Below are 22066 nucleotides of genomic sequence, written 5' to 3' on the forward strand. Positions count from 1 at the left end.
TTTCCAGTCACTTTGACACCAAGTTTCACCGCTCCAGCGATTCTTTATTTTCGGCCCGCCAAGGGGAAATTAATTTCAGATGCTAAATTGCGGTCCACGGCCGGGAAAGTTGACCTTTGTCCTCCGAATGTCCAGCGCGACCGGCGCGCCGTGTTAGGCCGTGTTTGACGCGGCGGGTTGGCGACCAATGGTCGAATTTCGGAAGGGGGGAGGGGCCGGGTCCGGGCTGGGGCGGGTACAACAAACACGCCCTGCTTTGTCTGATGCGAACAAGTTGCCCCTCACCGTGCTCTTCGCGGCACCATGGTTCAACTCTCTTTTCCGACCAACCGACTCACTGCCCGACGCCCGCCAACCCCTTTTCTCTCCAACTTCACAAAAAGGAGCCAGCGACCGGGAAATCGAAAATGTCCCCGCATGTTTTGGGCGCCGCCGCGCCGTCCCCGCCCCGCGAGCGGACGAGCAGAGAGCATTATTCCCGCGAGAAGCCTACCAGTGTGGTGGTACCCGCGCGGTGGTGCGGTACGGGGTGCGGGCAGCACCGAGACAACGAGTCGACCGAAAGTCCGGGCGATGAGAATGAGGTCCGGCTCCGGAGAAAAAACAGAAAAACAGAAGAAAAAACACAGCGGGAGGTGCCAGTGCCATATCTCGCGCCAGAATTCGGCTCCCCGTTGTCGCCGGCCGGACAAGTTATATTGCCAGTTTGTCTGGCTGGTGCTGCAAGGGACCGCCCTGGGGAAATAGAGGGCGCGCGTGCCGTCCGCTCAGCCCGGCACGCGGCACGCCCGTCTGGCAGCCCGTCTGGCAGCCCAGTCGCTCCGTCTCTCTCGCACTCACGGGGCGTTCCGCATAGGTGCGAGAGAGACGGAGCGACTACTCGCGGAATCAGCCCGCAGGGAGTGTGGAGTAGTCGCGACATTAACACGGAACGGTCGCCAAATCTCCAGCGGGGCGAAAACGCCCGCGCGCGCTGGAGGCTGCTGCAGACCTCTGCCGGCTTGCGGCATTGTGTCGTGTGTCTGGTGTGTCCGATCCCTGGTCAACAATGCCCTGTCTTCGTCTTCCTCGGCCCCTCAGCCCCGAGTCGGGCCGACACTGACAATGAGCAGACCAGTCCCCTCCCCCGCGTTGCCCGCGTTTCCACTCGCACGCACGTCAAGCCCTCTGCTCCTTTCAACCCACCTCGCTTCATCCTCCGTCTGCCGAGGCTGCCGAGGCTGCCGAGCCGGGCTTTTAGCCCGTCAAGAAAAAGAAGCTCCCTGTTTTCCCTCTTCTTCTTCTTTTTTCGGTTCGCCTCGTCTCGGCCTCCACCTCGGCGCAATAGCGGCACGGCGGGCTGCCGCACCGCCACACCTTGCCGCCGGGTTGCCTACACTGGCTTTGCCGGGGCGGGGCGGGGCGGGGCGGGGCGGGGCGGGGGCGGGCGCTGAGCCCACGCGGGCGGGAGCGGCCCTAAGCTGACACGCTGCTCTCCGCGGTCTTGTTGGTCTCGGCAGTCTCGGTCTTGGAACGCGCAACCTAATGCCCTTCTGATTCGCCTCTTCGTCCCGCTGCTGCCTGCAGACTGAGAGTCGCTCAGTCTCGCTCGCGCCCATACGGGACGCCTCGTGAGTGCGAGAGAGACAGCGCGACGAAAACGACTCTCAGTCTGCTGCGCTGCTGCCGAGGTTGGAGGCCGTGCTCGCCGCTCTGTTGCTCACAATCAACAGCCGTGCCATTGACCGCGCCCCGCCACGCCCCCCGGCGCCCCACGGCGCCCCGCCGTCGTGGCTGTGTAAACCATTTCCGTGGCAAAGTGTCCTCATATCCGGGTCCGCCGTGCGGGGCGCGGAGCCTGGCCCTGGCGCCCCGGCTGGGGCTGTTCATCGCAACAGCAGAACAGCAACAGGGGGCGCGGGGGCGCGGGGGCGTGGGGCGAAGCGTCGAGTCCCGCCCGGTCCCGCCCTCGGCTGCCCGGGGCCAGAACAAGCGGCGGTCTAATTTTAGCAAACGATACGTTAAACTATGCACGACTCGCACGCCCTGGTGTCTGGGTCCTGGGTCCTGGGTCCTGGGCCCCGTCCCCGCCTCCGGATCGGGTTCTGCGCTGCCTCGGCGCTGCTCACACATGCAGGCGCGGAAGCGGCGGAAGCCTCAGCCTCGCTCCTTCCAAGTCGAAGCAGTCGTGGCGGGGAAGGGAGGGAAATCCAGCGGCAGCTTTACCCTTCTCGCTGGGATGCCCTACTGTGCCCCACTGTGCACCCGGCCCTCAGCCACCCTTGGCCCACGGGGAAAGCTGCTCGAATTTATTCACGCCTACAACTTACAGAGTACGGGAGGGTTTCGCGTTTCGGCGGGAAACGCTCCCTTTGAAAACCTCGGGATGGAAAACACAACGCAGTCAAGGTCTTTGTTCGTCTCGTCTCTGACGGACAGGACGCTAAGTGTTTCGCGCTGCGCGCGCGTGCGTGTGTGTGTTTGTGTGTAGGTGTGTGTGTGAGTGACGGCGTGGCAACAATTCGCCGCCCACTTGTTGCACCCCCTGCCGACCTCCATCCGAATCTACGTATGTGTGCAAGTGAGAGAGCGAGAGGGAGAGCTTAGCTAGTGTGTTCGAGTGACTCTCTTGGAATCATTCAGTCCGCGGCGTCGGCGGGGTTCTCTGCAGCAAGCTCGGCAGTAAACGCGCTGGGCGGCGGGCCCTCGAGTCCACCGCCCTGCCGCCCCGCCGCCCCGGACTCCTGGATGGCCCCCGTAACGCCCCAAAGTTTGACGCGCCCCGAAGTGCACGCTAGTGGCACGCTAACGCTAGTGCGGCTCTTTCCCGGCTGACGACGGCCCCGATAGAGTGCGCCTCTGCGCCACCTGGGGACGGTAGACGGCGGCCCCGACTGCCCCACTGCGTCCCGTTGGTCCCGTTGGTCCCGTTGGTCCTGTTGGTCCTGTCGGTCCTAGGACTGCCGTTTCACAGCCCCGCCGCCGCAGCTTACTGTCGAAGCCAGGCCGTTTCGACGCATCGCCGTCACATGACCGACGGGCAGCCCTCCTGCTCGGCCCTCCCAGCCTCCCCGCCGCGCAGCCCTGTCCGTGCGCGCCTCCGGCTGGGCTGGGCTGCCCGTCGTGCTGACTAGATGACGCAGGCTCCATCTTCCTTAATCCCGCCGACACCCACCTTGGCGACACTTAAGCCCTTTCTGTTTGCTTAGGATCCGGCATGCCATCCGCCATGCCATCCGCCATGCCATCCACCATGCCATCCACCATGCCGCCACGCCGGCGTCCCGGTGTACAGTCACTCCGAGAAGTCTCTATCGGTGTACAGTCACTCCAAGAAGTCTCTATCGGTGTACAGTCATTCGAAGAAGTCTCTATCGTCGGCGTCCCGGTGTACAGCCACCCGGGAGAAGTCTCTATTGTCGGCGTCCCGGAGCACAGCCACCCGGAGAAGTCTCTCTATCGTACCGTTGCACACACTCACCCCGAGAAGTAGACTCTACCGCCGGCGTCGCGAATGAAAAACTGCGCATGCACCGAGGATGCGGTCCGTCATCGTGTCCGTTAAATGATGGAGGGGCCATTACTGCGCCGATTACAAAGCCCCCCTCCCCCCGCCCCTCGGGGATTGTGGAAGAGCCCCAAGGTCAGCCAAGATAAACAGCGTCATCAAAAACGCGGCTTGGATGCCCGTTTCATTCACTCGTTGTTGTTGTTGTTGTTGTTGTTGTTGTTGTTGTTTCACCGCTCACTCCTCATCTTTGTTTTTGTTTTTGAGGAAACTTGTGTGTGGAAACGCATGGCGGTCTGCGGTGGCGCGGTTCGCGCGCGCTGAGTCTCTCTAATCCAGGTGAAAACACTTCCCAGCAGAATGGCTGGCTGCGGCGCTGTGCGGCGCCGTCGCCAAAAGCGATCCTTAACCCGCGGTAAATATTTACGCGCTGGTGGGCCGGGCTTCTGGCTCTTCTGGCTCGGCTGTTGGCAGGCTTGACTGTCACGTGGCGCCGCGGTGGCGCGGCAAGGCAAGCGACTCCTTAACCGGAGTCTGTTTGAGTTGGCTCGCGCCATTAGCGCTGAGATTGCAGTGAGTGGGGGCAAAGAAGCGATCCACCTGGCGGTGACGTAGCCGAGGCGGCGCGAATTTCAGAATGCCGTTCCATTCATTTTTTAAAAAATTATTTCAACTTTTGAAAGCACGATGCGACGTAATTTAATTGGACGCTTCCCATCCATTCTCCTTTACTTTATCAACAGTGCACTCGTCGTCGCCGCCCGAGAAAAAAATTATTCCTGTGCCGCCTCCGGTAGTTGAACCCGCGCTCGGCGGTGAGCTTGCGACTTGCCGGCGGGTCGACATTCACTCTCTACTCAACAACCACCGAAACGAACTGAGTTGGCTCTGGCTTTGGCGCGCGACTCCAACTCCACGACGGCGGCGACGGCGGCCCCCGTCATGCAGTGTAGGCCCCGCGGCGGCAAGCAACACCGCATGGTCCGGCTGTCGCAAGTTGCGCAGCGCCTGTGGATTCCGAAGGGTGGCGTCGTCGCTCTGTCTCTCTCGCACCCATGCGGGCCATGCGGGTCGCCCCGTGAGTGCGAGAGAGACAGAGCGGCCACACGCGGCGCGGCAGCACCAAGTTGTCGCGCAAGTTGGCGCCCAAGCCGTAGAATGCCTCTTGTGTGGCGCCTGCCGCGGCCTGCCGCCGCGAATACCACCGTGCCATACCACACCGCCATCCCGCACGCCCACCACACTGTGGGGCCCACACTGTGGGGCCGCAGCCAGGGCCGCCCTGTGCACCTGCAAGCCCAGGCGCCCCCGCCAGCACCGCCAGAACACACACGTCAAAGCAGTCAAAGCGCGCGCTGCAGCCGGGAGGGAGGGCGAAAAAAAAACCACACACAAAAAACAGACGAACGGTAATGAGGACTGCAAGCAGTGAGGGAGCGCGGAAGGAGAGCAGGGCCGGACACAGTCCCGGACACAGTCCCGGACACAGTCCCGGAGACAGTCCCGGACACAGTCCCGGAGACAGTCCCGGACACAGTCCCGGACACAGTCCCGGACACAGTCCCGGACACAGTCCCGGACACAGTCCCGGACACAGTCCCGGACACAGTCCCGGACACAGTCCCGGACACAGTCCCGGACACAGTCCCGGACAGAGGGACGGGACGGGGCGGTCCATGTTGACGGAAGGACGCCCAAACACGGGCGGACTTTCGTCACCAAGGACAAGGACGCACGCGTCGCGACCATCGCGGTGGTGTGGCGAGACCTTCGCGTCGGATGAGTTCGAGGCCTGTTTGGAGCTCAAAACGCGTCTAGAGTTTTGTCCGCCTCCACCGGTCTTCTGACCCACTGCGGGCCGCCCGACGGGAAGGCCATAGGCAACCCTCTCGCACGCGCGCGCGCGTTGCCTACCCTCACGGCTGACTGCCGCTGACTGCCTCTGTTTTCGTCGCCCTGTCTCTCTCGCACTCGCGGGGCGTCCCGGATCGGCCCGAGAGAGGCGGAACGACGTTAACGAATCTCGGAATCAGTCCACCGCTGTGCCCACGCTGTGATTGCTGGACCACGTGACTCGGTACGTGAGGGCCGCTTACCCTTGGCCTTGCCCTTGCCGCCAGCCTAGCGGAAAAGGTATCACCTTTCCGGCACCCGCTTGGCACGGCTTGGCGCGGCTTGGCGCGGCGTGGCCGCCAATTTTGCGTCCGCGGTTACAGTGGCGGCCCTGGCCTTCATTACGCAACCGCCGGCCGGCTTACACTGAACTGGAGTCGGTACAAATCCCCCGAGTGTGTATGTGGGGAGAGAGAGAGAGAGAGAGAGAGAGAGAGAGAGAGAGAGAGAGAGAGAGGGGGGGGGGAGGCTAGTGCGGTGCTCGCTGCTCCAATCCCAATCCAGATAATCACCCCTCCCTTATTGATAAGCACTATCGTCCTCGCGGCGCGGCGGGGCGGTAAAAAGAAAGGGCTGCCTCGCTTCCCGCTGCGCCAGTCTTCGATTGCCCCGTGTCTGCTTTTCGGCCGCTGATTCGAGGACACACAGTGTAGCGGTGGCACGGCGAAGAACGCCGATCGGATGGAGCAGGGGTGCAAACAGAGCCGCCGTCGCCCCCGGCCGCCCCCGGCCGCCCCCGGCCGCCCCCACTGCACCGGCGTTGCTGTTTACATCCTGTTGGGGCCGGCAGGCAGGCAGGCAGCCAGTCCGTGGACAGAGCCTGCCTCCGGCAGAGGGCGTGCCTCATTTGCGACGCCATAGCGGTGCCCTGGCGATACCGTCGAGATTGTGCACCACGGTGCGCGGGTCAATGTTGACGAAAACTTGCATCACAAAAAAAAGGAAAAATGTAAAAAGAAAGTCGAAAAAGAAATTGCGATGTGCTTGCTGCCGGCCCCGCCGCCCGCCTCCCGGACGGCCGTTTGAAGTCTTTTCCGGCCCCATTTTCCGCCTCGGGTCCCCCGGCAATCAGCAGCGGATAATTCCCATTACCTGCATGCTCTGCAGGCCGACGCCGAACGGGGCTTCGTCGCCCCGTCTCTCTCACGCCCCCCGCCGACCCGTGAGTGCGAGAGAGACAGAGCGACGCCCGCTGCAGGTGCAGCCTCATCATCGTCGGCCCGTAATGCTGCCGATGCTGCCGGCCTCATCATGGTGCACGCTCTCTCCGTGGTCATCGCCATGATGGTCATCACCGTGGTGGTCATCACCATGTTTGTCGGCCATCATCGCCCCTGCCCGTCGAGGCCGCCGTTTAACCGCGGGCGGTCAAAGCGGATGAAATGAAACCATCGGCAAACTCGGAAAGGGCAAAGTATCGCCAAACTGGGGGATTCCACGCGCAACGAGCACAAAAGCCCGAAGCCCGAAACGCGTACAGACGGCCGGCCAACTTGTGGAATAACACGCGGTGGTCGCGGTCGCCCCCGCGCCGCCGCGCCGCCCCGCCGCCCGGCCGGCAGTATGGAGTTTATGGCATACATTAGGTTGATTGAGGCCCCGCACTGTTCGACACATCGGCCGGGCCGGCCAAGCCAAGGGCCAGGCCGAGGGCCGGACCGCCTCGGGCAAGCGGCCGAACGAGCGCCCCGCCTTCCTCCGGGCCCTCCTCCAGTCCACCGGGATGCCGACGATGCCCGGCATGGCGGCGTGGCTGCCCCAGGGCTGCCCCAGGGCTGCCCCCACCAGAATGCCTTCGGCCGGCGTGTAGTGTACCTGCAGCGGCAGGGCGGCACGGCGGCACGGCCTGCAGCCCCCGCTCTTAACAAGTTCTGGATTTGTTTAATCCCAATCCTCGGCGTGGCTTTGGCCGGCCGGCTAAAGTTGGTCTTTGGCGGATGCCTCGCCTTCGCCTCCAGGCCGGCCTCTTTGCAGCGCGGCGCGGAGCAGCGGCATTCGGACTCGCCGCGGAGGAGCGCGCGCATTGGAACAAGAAAAGACCCCGCAAAAACCCACCGCGGCCGCAGGAATTTTTCATACTGCAATAAGCCGCGCCGTAACACGGTGGAGGGCCCCGGCGGCGGGGAGAGGAGTGAGGGGGCATCAAATCCCGTGAAGGAAGAGTCTTAGCCAGGCCGACATTGTGTGCTGGCGAGGCCGAGGCGGCCGGGGCGGGGCCGCGACGTCCGGGACGAGGCCATCGGGCACGTCGCAGCGGTCACTACCACACCTCAGCGAGTACCGCCCACAGTGTGGGCCGCAGTGTGGGCCCCACACGGCCTCCGCCGCTGATTCGTCTGTCTCTGTCGCTCTCGCGGGGCGCCCCGTCGAGGTGCGAGAGAGACAGGCCGCGCCGGGTCACGCACGGCGAAAGGCCAGCACGGCGTGCGCCTCGGTGGTCCAGGTCCAGGTCTCGGTGCCGCGCGGTGCCGCGGCCGGCCGGCCAAAGTTAGCTGCCTCGTCTCGTGTTATGTGCGCTGTAAAGTCGCCGCGGGGGCGCGCGCTGCTGCGCTGCTCCGCTGCTGCTGCCCGCCCTCGTGCACCTCGTGCTCGCCCTCCGAGTGCACCGCGCCGCGCCGGGAAAGGCCCGGAAAGGCCAAAGGGGAGGCAAGACCGCCCCGATAAAAGGGGATGATAACGTAATTGTTATGGCGGGCCGTCCTTCGATGCGTGGATCGTCGCGGCGCTCGCCGGGAAGGTTGGCGGAGTTACCGGACGCGTCGCGCCACGCCCCCGTCCTGCGGGGGGTTCCGAACAGCGTCGCTCTGTCTCTCTCGCACCCGAGGGGCGTCCCGTAGGGGTGCGAGAGAGACGGGGCGCTGTCCGGCACCAGCCTGCTGCATGGCGGTGGGCATCGACGCGAACTGGATGAGGCGGCCGCGCACTGCACGTGTGTGTGTGTGTTTGTGTGTGTGCACGTGTGCCAACTGTGCAGCCCGGCGAGCGCGTCATAGGGCCGCAGTGTTGCCACCTACTCGGTTTGCCGCATACCCCGCTAGGGCTGCTGGCTCATATACCACTGCCGGCGGCAGCAGGGTTTGGATTCCTCAACCGGGGTCGGAATCAAGCTCGCCGCCGGGCTTGCTTAGGTTCGCGCCCCGTTTAGGCTGATATGGCTCGTAACGTTTCGGTTGGGCCGCCTAAACTGCTCTTCTGGCCTGCCGGCCTGGTCCGGCCTGGCCCGCTGTGCAGCCCAGCCGCCCACCCTTATGCCAACCGGCCGACGCGCGGACAACAGACCGACAGTTCCAGCAAATGGGGCGAACCCTGGACTGACTCCGAGTGGGCGGTCGCTCCATCTCTCTCGCACTCGTGAGGGTACCGCTTGGGTGCGAGAGAGAGAGGGGGGGGGAGAGACAGAGAGGGGGAGAGAGAGACCCCCGCTCGGAATGGGCCTGCTGCATGGCTTTCGCCGTGCTTTCGCATCGACTCGTTCTGGATGGGTCGCGCGGGGCGGGCCGCCGGGCCGCCAGGCTGATCCCTGCCTCTGTCCCTGTCCCTCCCGCAGCCGCCACGCGGAACGCCCCGTGCGTGCGAGAGAGACAGCGAAGAGAGCAGCGTTCGAAGTGCGTGCGTGCGTCATCATCACTCACATGCGCATCGCGGGCAAACCGGACAAACGCATCGCTGCCTCGCCGTCCCTGATGAGGACGAGGATGAGGTCGCCGTCGACACTGTAGACACTGTGATCATTCACTCCCATTTTTCGCTCCGCCTCAGTCGCGGCCCCGCGAAGGAGGAAGGCCTCTGTTTGCCTGGGTGGGATGGCCGGAGGCGTGCCTCTATAGTGACACGCACCGCGCAGCACCAGGCACGGGTCCAGGGGGAAGGAGGGGCCCCGTGAAAGGTAGGCAACAATGCGCACCCTCCTGTAAGAAGGCAACTTTCGTTACCCCTCCCCCTCCCCGCCCCTGCATCCGCCCTTAGCTCGCAGGCGGGCAGCGCGGCGTCGCCGTCGTCAAACTAGCGACACTCGAAGGAGTGCGCCGCGAGCAGCCTGAATGGCTCCTGCCGAGTCCCATTTCGGTTCGGGCGGCTTGGGAGTGCTGCGCTGCAGCGCGCGGCGCAACCCCGCCAAGACTGCACACTATGCAAAGTGGTGCACGCTGAATGGGATCGGAAGCAAGCAGCGCCCCGCCCCGCCCCGCCCGCCCCAGGTGCTCCAGGCGAGCCGGGCCGCCCACGCCTCCACTCCAACGCGTCTGCAGCAGGCTGGCAGGCTGGCCCACTCCACTCCGCGGCCTACTCCGCCTGGAGCGAGGTGCCATCGGGACGACGCCGGTTATCTCGCCACTCGTGACACTGCGACGCTAATGAAGCGGATGAATAGGCCGCCGAGTGGGGAGTCTCTCTCGCACTCACGGGGCGCACCGTTTGGGTGCGAGAGAGACAGACCGGCGGGAACTCCGCGCTCGGAATCAGCCTGCAAGACGGGCAGGCCGGGGCTGCCAAGCCTCAGCGTCACGGTCTGCTTGGAGACGGAGCGCATTCATACCGCGGAGCCAGATTCGGAGCAGTCCAGATTGACGCTGACACCTCACTCACTCACACACCAACTCACTGGGAGCTTCCCAGAACGTCCAACTGCTGCACGCACACACACTCACTCACTCAAACTCAAACACACGCGGAACGTCAGACAATCTTCTGCAAGCAAGCAATTAAAAAGGTCAATTTCTCCCTACTTCTCTTGGGATGTTTTTTGTGGTGAAAATGACGGGCCGGTCTGCTTTACGCACGTCGTGCGTGGTTCTCTTGCTCGGTGGCCTGGCCGCTATGGCCGCTCTATCGGCGGGCTGTCCTGTCCGTGTACCGAGCCAGTGCACTAAGCCGTCATAAAACAGGCTGCGACAGGCGGGGCGGGGCGGGGTGGGGCGGGGTGGGGCGACAGGCCGCCCGCATGTGGCGATGCAACGGCGCTGTGGCGGGGCAGCAGGGCATAGCGGCAGCTCCAGTGGCGCTCTCTCAGTTTTCCTTTTAATTTTTTTTTAATTTTTTTAGAGTGCCGGGTGCCGCCGTTTTGTAGCCGCGGATCGCACTGCGGATTGCCCTCCTTTGCTCGCCACTGATTAGGCCAGACCGCCGGGCCGAGCCGCACTCCGTCTCTCCCTCTCTCTCTCTCTCGCACCCCTACGGGACGCCCCACGAGTGCGACGGAGACAGAGCGACCCAGACGACTCCTCCGGCGCCCGGAGCGGTGTTCGTGACACTATCGCGCCGAGTCTGGCGGGCCGGGCCGGGCAGCCCTGCTTTCTGGAGCGAGCCACAGCCCCTCCAGTGTGCCTCCGGCGTGCCTCCAGCAACACAGAGGAGGGCATCGCGGCGGACCTCTGTTTTAGATGCCCCCCCCCCCCCCCCCCCGCGGCCGTGGCGCGGCCAGCTCGTGGCGCTGGCACGCCGGCTCCATATATTATCCTAGAATAACCCGCCATTGAATGTGAGGTGCTTATTTACCCCGACCACGCACTGCAGACCGATTTCCGAACAGCGCCCCGTCGCGCTGTCTCTCTCGCACCCCTGCGAAAGGCCCCGCGAGTGCGAGAGAGACAGAGGGACTTGATCGAGAAGGGCTGGCCCGTCTGGCCGCGCCATGTGGCGGCATTGTCAGCGCGGCAAACCGCCGGCAGGCACAAAGGCCACCAAGGCGACATTATCAGCCACACTAACGGAACATAGAGCCTCGTAACGACACGTTTACGGCGGTGACGCCCGGACCTGCCGAAAGGGGGGGGGGATTAGGAAGTGCTTCGGGACCAGGAAACGGGGAGAGGGGACGCAAGGATGCTTCTTTAGCGAGAAAAAACGAACAACAAACAGTGTATTGTTCCCTAAACCTCTTGGTTGCGAGGTTTACCTCACGACTACCACCCATCGGTGCGTTCACAGTGGCGTGGGGAATCCCCCGCAATACGAAACTGGAGGCCGGGCTCGTCCACTGGCAATGACAGCTCGCGGTCGATTCGTGATAAGCAAATAAGTATCCACGGTCGTCTCCAGGCCGAAACCGCTCGACAAGCTCCAGGGGGAGGGGGAGAAAAGAAATGATAATGCGGATCGGAGGCGGCCGGGCTGTCCTGGCAGGTAAGACAGCCAGGTTTGATTATTGATACAGAGGGGGCGGAGGAGACACTGAGAACCGTCCTGGTTGCTGTGGCCAGGATGGAAGGGGGGGGCGTCCACTAGCCCCCACGGCGAGAGAGGCAGTAAATTGCGTACCGCCAGGGCGGAGTGGGGCGGGGTGGCGCGGCCCGGGTTCAGTTAGGTTTGTTTACGAATAACTAACAAGAGTTGCGACAGGTCCTGGCCCGGCGCCGCGTCGCGCCTCAGTCTCGGTGACGAGGGGGCCGGCCCTCCGTCATGACCCGACGCCAAATCAGTCGGTGGTTGGTTTGAGGGTGGCTGGGGGACGCTACGCTCGGCTTCGCCCAGTGGGCCAGAAAACCGGTGGAGGCGGTCAAAACTCCAGACGCGTTTTGAGCCCCAGAGGCGCTAAATGGGACTCGAACCGAACGTGTGACCTCACCAATGGATTCCTCGTTCGCTGAGCATTCCATTGGTGGGGTCACACGTTCGGTTCGAGTCCCATTTAGCGACTCTGGAGGTCAAAACGCGTCTGGAGTTTCGTCCACCTCCACCGGTCTTCTCACACACTCTGCTACGCCCACTTGCCTGGCCCACCCGGACGACCTGGCCCCGTTTATTTACATTAGTATGACTTTTCATCGCGAATTAAATTGGTTTCGCTTCGGTGGAGCCGGTCGGGTTGCCAGGGGTGACAGCGGCCATGGCGCCGCTGCAGTCCGATACGCGCAGCGCGCGGCCATGGCGCCGCGCGTCCGGGAACCAATTATCGGACAGGAGCTGATGAAGCGGCGACGCGGCGAGTGGGCCAAATTATTAGCGGCGACACACTGCCGGGGGCTGCCTCCGAACGGTGCTCTCGTAGCTCTGTCTCGCTCGCGCCCCAGCGGGACGCCCCGTGAGTGCGAGAGAGACAGAGTGAGGCCGCAGGCTGGCCCTGTCATTGAAATCCGAGTCGCCGGCGTGGCGCCGTGCAGGGGCAGCTTCGGCCCTTCGGGGCGTCGCCGCCGCACCGTCTCCAAGTCACCGTCTCGCCCGGCGTCGGCAAAGTTGCCGCTCCAAGCTGCGGATGCTGACTGAGTATACACTCATAAAGCAAAAGCGTTGTGCGTGGGCGCAGATCGAGTTGGCATCAAACGACCAGGGAATTTGTTGACTCTTTCGAAGGCACCCACCGCGACCGCGGACTCCACGACGGGGGCGGGGTTGCGGCGGCCGCCGGAGGAGCGCCGCGCAAGGTAGGCCGGCCCGCCAGGCACGCCTGTTGAGCGGCTGGCCTAGCCTCCCGACTGCAGGGGCTTCTGGTGGCGGCAGGCGGAGGCGGCGGCGATTCCAAACCTTCGTAATTAACTTGAAACCGCCTTTCTTGCCTCGTCGCTCCGCCTCTCTCGCTCTCGCTGGGCGGTCCGAGTCCGACAGAGCGACGAGGCAGTGCTCGGAACCAGACCGCTGGGGAGCGATATTCATTGATGCCGCGGGCTGTGGCGCGCTGCGGCGCTGTGGTGCCGTCACACCGCGAGCGAGAGAAAGACAGAGACAGACAATGGGCCCGCTGGCAGTGTGCTGGCAGTGCTCCGCTGCCGTTGCCGTCGGACCGGCCGTATCGGCGACTTGGACAACAGCCTCGCGAAGTGGCAGACAAAAGAAACGAAGGGAAAAGGCGTTGTTCTGTTCATCCCGCGGCGTGCGCGTGGCCGGGCGTCACAAAGAGTGCCCGCCTCTCGCCTCCCAGTCGTATACCTGTCAAGGAGTTTCCGAACTCGGCCGCGGGCGGCGAGGCGCCACTTTCGCTATCGGGGACCATCGCGGGGACGGTGGGGGACTGCGGGGGACGGGGCAAGAGCAACGCGTTGCGCGCGCCGGCGGTTAGTTATTGTCCCCTCGGCCGGGCCGGGCCGTGACGCCCTACACCGCCAGAAAGTAATTGTGGGAGGGGAAAGGACAAGAGTAAGTGGCGGCGTGGCGGGGGATTAGCAGTGGCGTGGGCGAGGGAGACGGATGCGGCACCGTGGAGCACCCGATGCGGTTGCAAACCATGAATAATACCGGTGTCGCCGTCGGGCCGTGCCGTCGTGGCCGCGTCGTGGCCGGCCGGGGTGGCGGCGGATGGATATAAACGCGGCCCGAGTCGCTATCAACTCAAACGGCGCCTTCGCGCGCCGCCTTCGCCGCCTTCGCCGCTCGCCCTTCGGCCTCGACTAAGTATGACGGAGTGCGCTTTACGGGGCTGGCCGGCCTGGCGTCTAACGCGTTGCCCGCGCTGCCGCGCCATCCTCGCAAACGACGCCATCCTCACCTGGACGGCAAGCCTTGGGCGCCCTGGGCCTTGGAACGGGATTGCCGTGAGGCGAGCCTTGCGCGCCTTGCGACCACCAAGGTGAAGGTGGTGACCCAGTGCGTGACCAGCCACCACGGCCAGAACGAGAAAGGCGATGAGGAGCGGGATGAACTGTGCAGGAGGGAGAGAGAGGGCAGTGGCGGCGCCCGCCGCCCACGCGCGCTGGCGGTGGCGTGGCGCTACTCCGAGGCAGTCGGCCCAGTCGGCCCGGCAGCTAAGCGCGGTGCAGGTGCGACCTGTTGGTCGCGCGGCGCTACCCCGCGTCGAAAGGCCGGGAACGCAAGGCGCGGGGTAGCGGCGGTGGCTGGCGGCAAACGAGTACGAAGACGTCAAGTCGTCCCGATCGCGGACGCGGATCGACTTTGGCTCGGCCGCGCTGTATCCGCATACACCATTGACAGTGTGAAGTGGGCGAGGGCGAGTCGAATCCGCGTGACACAACCGGACAGCGCGGCGGCGGGTGGCGCGGGTTCGAATCCACGCGTAGTTTGCTTTTGGCGGCGTGTGGCGCGTGGCGTGTGCATTGACCCCGTGCTCGTGTTGTTGTTCGCAGGCTTCGCAGGCCGTGATGGTGGCTCGGCGCGGCGGTGCGCGGAGGGGCGCGCGAGGCAGGGGCCGCCTGCTGTCACAGCGGTGGTGGGAGCTGGTGGTGGGCACGAGCCTGCTGGGCCTGTGCTGCGCGCTCTGCCCCGTCACGTTCCACTGCGCGCAGGCCGCCCCCTGGAACCAGGACGAGGACCTGGCCGCGCTCGGCAGCCTGGACAGCCTGCTGGCGTACGAGGACCTGCAGCAGGCCGTGCAGCAGGCCGAGGACGCGGCGGGCGTGGCCGAGGCCGCCGAGTCCAGGGGCAAGGTGGCCGTCGCTCCGTGGCAGCCGGCCGACCCCGACCCCCAGCTGTACTTGCTGACGGAGTACGACCGCGGCGGACAAGGCCAGGTGCGGCGTGGCTTCGAGTACGAATACCCTGCCTCAGTTTTCTTGCGTACTCATTGAACCGGTTTTGGCAGGCCCGTGTGAAGAGGAACAGGGATGCCCAGGCTACCCGTCTTGGATCTGGCAAGGCCCACGGCCTCCGCCGGCACGTGCGCAACCCACCCGGAGGCAGCTCCGGCGGCCAGCGGCTCTCCATCGTCAACCCGCTGGACGTGCTCCGCCAGCGTCTGCTGCTCGAGATCGCCCGTCGCAGGAAGGCTTCCGTCCCGCAGGCCAACAGGTAGAGCACGCGGAGCACGCCGAGTCGAGGCCACCACTTTTGGGGCCCTCCAAAAATCCGCCTCAAAACTTCGCCAAAAACGCGCTAAAAAGTGAAACGACGCGGCTATTTAAACGCTCGTTTTGGTTAAGCTTTGAGGCGGATTTTTGACGGCAAAAACGAACGTTGAAAATGTTGTTGGTTGTTCCAGGGAGATGCTGGAAGGCATCGGAAAGCGATCTTGGAGCCCCGTCTTGCCACCACTCCCACTGACTATCGAGCAGCAACTGGAACGCTGCCTGTCGCAGCTGGGCGACCCCCTCAAGACCCAGGACAAGCTGACCCGACTGGCGATCCTGTACAAGGCCATCGAGTACGGGAAATGCGACCTGACAAGGTGAGAGAAGTGCAGGGAAGTGCCAGTGTGAACATCCGTGGACAGTCGAATCCACCCTACCAAACCTCGCAGTGGCCACAGGTTTTTTTTATTTGTTAGCATAAACTAAATCTAATTGTTATTTTTTTTTTTTTAATTATTATTTTAGTGACTTGACCGAACAACCTGACCAGCGGCAGCAGCAGCAGCAACAACAACAGCTGTCGTCTGCAGAGGTGCGGCCTCAGGAACAAGGAGAGACAAACCACCTTAGAGACGAGCAGGAGGAGTGGAATGGGAGGCAACAGGCTAGCGGCTGGTAAGTAATAGACCTTCTCACTTGTATTTTCAATGGTGACCCCCTTAGAGTATTTCCCATTTTCAGTAGCTAAGCTGTTCTGCTGAAATCCTGAGTATTAATACACTGAATCTTTCATATCGACAGGTCCAGAAATGCCCGAGCTGCCACAAGTAGCAACCTTGTATCCTAAGAAGGTAAAAAAACTGCACTAATTCTTTTTTAAAATTCTATTTTCTTGCTAAAAACTTTGTCTTTATAAAGTGTTTTTTCTGTTGCAGGATGGTGCTTGTTTTGCTGTTTCTTCCTCGAGACCCATGTCCCATTTTGTAAGATAGAATATTTAGGCTGGCCTTTGTTTCTCCTGATGGCATCTACCCTCTTGCCTTATTTTTGTATTTCTGTAGGAGGAGCATGTGGCAGTGGCGATGAGACACTACACCATGTTGAATCAGATTCCAATAATGTACTTATTGTAAAATATCAGCAAGTTAATTTCAGCAACAGACTTCTAGAAAACATCTCTGTTTGACAGTGACAATTGCTGCTCCTTGGTTGTACTTTTTTCTAGTCAGGCTTGTAGAAAGTAGATTAGTCAATTAATTTCATTAAGCCTAAAACGATAAACTACTATGTGAGTTTGTCAGAGTCTAATTTATTTTGCATGCACACTGAATTTTTTTCTTGTTTAAATAAAAGGTCTGGAGTCTTTGAGGTCTAGAATACTCTGCTTGTGAGAGGATTTACGAGTAATATATAAATAAAATTTTGGATCAATTCCATTATTTGCACTAGAAAAAGGTGTGGTGATTACAGGCTATAGAACATCCAGGTAGTCTCAATAAAAACTAATATCAGATCATTTAATATAAATTAGAACTTCATCTCTCTTTTACTAAGCATCTAATAGCAAATTCCTTTCTTGCAAATTGCATATGAGATCAATTTCTTACATTAGGCAGGATAGTACTAATTGCTTAAAATAGCAGCTTTAGCACTATCAAACAGTGCAGAATGGAGCTACTGTAGAGGGAAATGTTCTTGTTGAACATCAAAATGAGATGAAACAATCTTGTGTTTTCCTACATTTCTTAAATATTTTTCAGAGCTACACATTGATTAATTTTATGGGGATCGTCGAATAATTCACTGAACATTCTCACCCAAATAATGTCCGTAGTACTGAAAAGTATAGGAAAAGAAATAATGAACATTGGTTGGAGAGGATAAGGGTTAGATACTAGTTTCCTTCTTTCAAATTATGTCCTAAATAATGAACTTCTGAAGTGATGTAGTCTTAACTTGCGAGAGTATTAACAAGTAACTGTAATGAAGGCAGCACAAGTTGACTTGGGCTATTTACTTCTTTTGCACATTACATTCCAAAGAATTAAAAAGCTACATGTCAATTTAAATTTGCATTGGTAATTGTAATATAAGACCCTTGAATAAGCTTTTGTCATTTCACAGCAGTGTCTTTAAAATAAGCTTCAAGCTCCGTTACTTATTTCAAATGTGAATAACCCAACAAGCTCAGGCAATGATGCAACCCAAGAGCAGTTCAACCAAGTATTTAGAAGAAATATAGAAATGCACTACATAGTAGGGATTTGGCATGATCAACTGCTCCTATGGCTGGACTGGGCAGTTAACATTGATTCCACTGTGCTCCACTAGTACCAGTGTTGAGTATAATTAGTTTCTCTGCTGAATATTTGGGAATATTTGATTCATTGAACTGAACTGATTATCTGAATGTAGAAGACTAACTGCTTCTAGTTTATGATCCTATTTCCTCTTCCTGTCTCTGACAGCAAACTGTGACGTACTAATTATTGCATTGTCATTATTCATAGTAATAAAAGCCATAAGTTGTATGAGTGTCTGACTGACCCTGAGGATTCTAAAAAATCAAGATAAGACAAGTACCATTCACTGCTTTATTCAGTTCACTTGTATAACAACGTTTATCTACGAAAATGTACTCAACAAACCTTCCATACACATGCTAATTAATTCATCACATTTTGATGCAAATTCTTAGAAAGGAGTAGTAAGCATACTGGATTCCATAATCATACAAAAGAAAACTCTTCTTAGTCACTAAAATGCAAAACAGTAAATAATAGAGACCATCGAGTTGACTTTCAGTGATTTCAAATAGGTGGATTTGCATTTGACCTTAAATCATAATAAAACAAAGGAACGAGAAATGAAAAAGCAATTCATTCAACTCAAAAGCAAGATGGCATGAGGTATCACGGTTGTCAGCAGCTGAGGCTGTCTTAACCCAAGCTCAAGTCACTGTACGTCAAATCTCCCTTGTTTCCAATAGAAATTTAGAGCCTGTAGCAAAAATGCTTCACGGACAATAGTCCATCCATATTATCACAAGAATTACAGTGTTAGTAAGGCAACACTAATCTAAGACAGACACCACAAAAATTGGCAAAGCTAAAAATACGCATTGCTGATCTTTAATCATAATGTAGGTGATCTGCCTCACTCCTTCAAACAAATTAGAGCACATGACACTGAGGGGTATACTGCATATTCCAATCTATTTAAGATTGTTTAATTTTTATTTATTTTTTTTGTTTTAGTTTTGTTTAAATATTTATTTCCAGAGCACTTTGGAGGTTTGCTATCACATTCATGATACCTGGGTCAGCAGTGAAAATAATTAGCCATCATGTTAGACCTAGTTGCATTTGATCAGTTTCACGACTAGTTGATGATGAAGCAAAATTTGGCCAAATTAGATGGTAAGAAGGTTGTTGCGAGTGAGGAAGTTGTACCCAATATCAATGGATTCACACCAAATTCTAACTAACATTGATTTTTTTTTAAGGAAGAATTTACAAATTAACATACATTGTACACAACAAATGATATATAAATATACATAAGACAAGTTATGTGACTGTTAAATTATATAAAATTTGATACAAATGCAGATAAAAAAAAGGACCCACAGAGATAAAGGAGAAATTAAAAGAGGAAAGATAATTTTATTGCAGTAAAGTTTTTTTTCCTTTTTATCATGAAACAGGTTAAAAAAAATGGGTAGAAACTTACAGTGTACAGGATTTTTAGAGGCCATCAAAGTTTAGAACACTTTCTAGTTGATTTGGACACAGCCTCTCATAAACGTTAACAATGAAGTCCCGCCTGTATGATTAAAAGTAAAACATAATTAGTTACTTCAAGAGGGGATTTTACAAAAAAAATATGAAGAAAAGAAATGACTGCAATGAACTTACTTTGCACTGATTCCACCACCAGGTGGGAGATTAGAAATTTCCTCATCTTGCAAAAGTTGAATCAGATACGGGAATTCCACATGATCCAAATTTTCACGAACAAGTTCTGCAATAGATAATAACAAATAAATGCTAAACATAATTGTGGGAGAGATGCGACGGAATAGCCACAACAACATACCAGTTATCCTCCTCTCTAAGACTGATTCCATATCGGACTCCTTCGATTTGGCTTCATCACAGGGTTTAGGGGCTCCTGGGAACGTCACCAGCACAATACTCATATTATCTCTGCTACCCTGAAAAAAATGAACATAAAATTTGTGAGACAATGTGCTTACAAGCGGTATCGTAACAGAATTCAATTGTTCTCGGAGGATATATATATACCTTGAACAAGCATGTGTCAACAACTTGGTTGCAAATGCTTTCCAAGTCATCTGTAAGCAATAGCCTTGATCGAACATAGTCACATAGGTCCACATTGCTCATCACATCCCAGACACCATCACAAGCAAGAACAAGGAATTCATCTTTCTCATCGTTCCGCTCATGAACAAAGACTTCTGGCTCAGGTGACACAAGCTGCTCACAAGGACCGCGGCCTTCAACATTCTTGTACTCATAATCTCCTAAGGCTCTGTTGAGGAATAAGATAGAATACAGGTAAGAAAATTGAGATACAGTAATCAGATAAAAATTGATTAGCCAAATCAGTTTACCTTGATACTGCCAGGGACCCATTAACTCGCTGAATCATGACACTTCCTCCAGCCCGCTGGATTCGCTCTTTTTCTTTTGGCAAGACTGGCTTATGATCCTGAGTAGAGAAGACTAGTTGTCCAGCTCGACAAAGAACAGCTCGAGAATCCCCACAGTTAGCAACAAAAACTTGACGGGGAGAAATTAGTGCACATACGGCTGTAGACCCTGACTTATCCTCTCCACTAGCAAGCTCTGGCAACATTCGCATTCTGTCATCCAAATTCAAGAACCCAGAACGAATGCCCTTGGTAACATCTGACTTTTGAAACTCTTCTGTTTTCACAATGGATTCTAATAAATGTTCGGCACAGTGAGCAGAAACTCTTGCTCCTGCATGACCATCAAATACCTGAATGAAGGAGAGATATTTTAAATCATGTGTGATGGATTCAGTACCATGATGAGTATTAGCATTTCTACTTTGACTCACTGCAAAGAATGACCAGTCCTTTAGGTCAGGTCCAAGTCCAGTAATAGCTCGATGTGCGTCTTCCATTTCCACCCGCCACCCTTGCATGCTGGAAACGCCATAGCATAGCCCATTTCCAGCACCATGCTCATTCGTCTTTTCAGTCTTCGGCTTATCTAAAAAGGCTCCCATTGTGTTTGCACTTAATTATTCACGTTCACCGGGTTAGCATCTTTCTGTCTGGAAACAAAGAGAAACATTGTGCAACATTTAGCAATCATAACTATTACAATATTCAGAGGTACAAATTTAATGCAGGCAACTTAATAAAAAGGAGAAATATAAGGTAGTTTTAGTGCAGCCCAACAGATGCTATCTGCACATAAACAAGGGAGCAATAAGGGTATAACCTCTAAAAGTAAATATATACAAAGCATTTATTGACAATCACAAGATGTAGTGCGCAACAATGTAAAGAATAGAGGTTGAAAAACTAAGAAAACCTTTCTTGTTAAATTGTGTTTGATTGTTTTATCAGCTAATGAGCATAAGGAAAATAAGACCATGCCACTGAAAGGTTAACTAAGGAAAACCAGAAACTTAATGGCACATATGTTTAAAAAATAAATTGATAAGCTGAATTTGTTGAGGGAGCTAGAAAATTCATAAATCTATTGAATTTTTTTATTTAAATAAACTGGTCTACTTAAACAAAACATTTTCCACCAAAACTATCCAAAAGAAAGGAAAATCAAAGCAATACCCTGGCAGGACTTAGTCATTACAAAAACAAAAAGAAGGCGAACAAATGTAGGAGGCAGGAGATACGAAGACCTCCCAAACTGCAAAAGCTTCACAATATTGTCTCGCGTTTGGCGTTGAATATGCACATAATCATCACAATCTAAGTGGAACAAACCGAGGGTTTGGGATACCGAATGCGACACAACCTCCAAACAGTGGATCTACAGCACACTTAGTTGCTTTCACGTGTTACTTCCAGACGATGAGTCAACTTGGGCGATACAGGACCGCTGACAAGCTTCAACTTGTGGAAAACAGGTAACAGATGAAAACAGTGCCAACAGGTAAAGAGGAGCTGGTGCTCAAGGCTTCAGAACAGCTACAGTGTTTTCCATGCTACACCGAGATGAGCAGGCCATATCTCCAACGCAGGGGTCCCTCGGCGCGTCAGTACACAATACTATAGCCAAATTCTAGCCGTAAAATTACCTTGAAAATGTTAGAAAAAATTAAAGCCCTGGTAAACAACGGGCTAACATTTATAGAGAATAAAAGTCCATTATTTCATTGATATCAGGACCAACGCGAGTCGAGTCGCTACGTACACTACGTTATGAATGGCGGATAATCGGAATCGGTTCTGCGCACTGCGCATGCTCATTGCTAAATATAGAAAATTTGAATTACGTCACGCTTTTCCAATCAGCTGTTGCTAACTTCCACCCTTCCACAACGCAGGATTTTAGTCTAAATTACAGAAAGGAAGAAAATGGTTCTTATAATGTGGCTGGAAAATAGTTTGGAGCGGAGATGTAGGATTTGTCTGGTTGGCAAAATGTGAACTGGTTTCGGCGCGGAGTAGCGTACGCAACGCAGTTTCGTATTTTGGGCGGCGTCGTGGTGGAATTCAAGTGCTTTGGGATTTTATTGAAGCTGCGCCGATATTACATTTTTTTGGGAATATAATTAGCAAATTTTCCTTGGCATTTATTGGGACACTGTGATCTATGGCGCAGTTGTTTCACTTATGGCGGGAGAGCCGTGTTCCCGCCATTGAAGAGCCCCATTCAAAATCATTTCTTAAAGTACATTTGATCGGTCATCTGTGATGACTCGTGAAACACTTGACTAAAAAATCTGTTATGGTGAAATAAAATGGTGCTTTTGGTAGCCTAATCGT

General features: G+C 56.3%; 2 protein-coding genes across 5 annotated transcripts in view; one reads left to right on the plus strand and one right to left on the minus strand.

The window, feature by feature from the left end:
- Positions 1–17582, plus strand: part of LOC117640373 — a 41265-nt gene extending 23683 nt beyond the window's left edge. The window contains exons 3-8 of the mRNA XM_034376846.1: positions 14392–14775; positions 14847–15052; positions 15243–15428; positions 15577–15726; positions 15853–15902; positions 15987–17582. Of these exons, the coding sequence (XP_034232737.1) occupies positions 14407–14775; positions 14847–15052; positions 15243–15428; positions 15577–15726; positions 15853–15898 (957 nt within the window). The 5' untranslated portion in view covers positions 14392–14406 and the 3' untranslated portion in view covers positions 15899–15902; positions 15987–17582. The remainder of the gene's footprint in view (positions 1–14391; positions 14776–14846; positions 15053–15242; positions 15429–15576; positions 15727–15852; positions 15903–15986) is intronic.
- Positions 17583–17631: 49 nt separating this feature from the next.
- LOC117640372 (protein phosphatase 1B) lies at positions 17632–21533 on the minus strand. Of its 4 annotated transcripts, none has more exons than XM_034376841.1 (7): positions 21376–21533; positions 20164–20382; positions 19691–20082; positions 19359–19608; positions 19150–19267; positions 18969–19074; positions 17632–18876 (listed from the first exon to the last, which is right to left on the minus strand). In XM_034376841.1, exons 2-7 carry the CDS (start codon positions 20332–20334, stop codon positions 18798–18800), a joined length of 1116 nt encoding a protein of 371 aa, XP_034232732.1. In that variant the 5' UTR covers positions 20335–20382; positions 21376–21533; the 3' UTR covers positions 17632–18797. The 4 variants fall into 4 exon arrangements, with proteins under 4 accessions (XP_034232732.1, XP_034232736.1, XP_034232735.1 ...); XM_034376845.1 differs by lacking the exon at positions 21376–21533 and adding an exon at positions 21140–21322; XM_034376844.1 differs by lacking the exon at positions 21376–21533 and adding an exon at positions 21093–21322.
- Positions 21534–22066: the final 533 nt, after the last annotated feature.

Source organism: Thrips palmi, unplaced genomic scaffold, assembly GCF_012932325.1.
Source record: "Thrips palmi isolate BJ-2018 unplaced genomic scaffold, TpBJ-2018v1 HiC_scaffold_12, whole genome shotgun sequence".
NCBI lineage: Eukaryota > Metazoa > Arthropoda > Insecta > Thysanoptera > Thripidae > Thrips > Thrips palmi.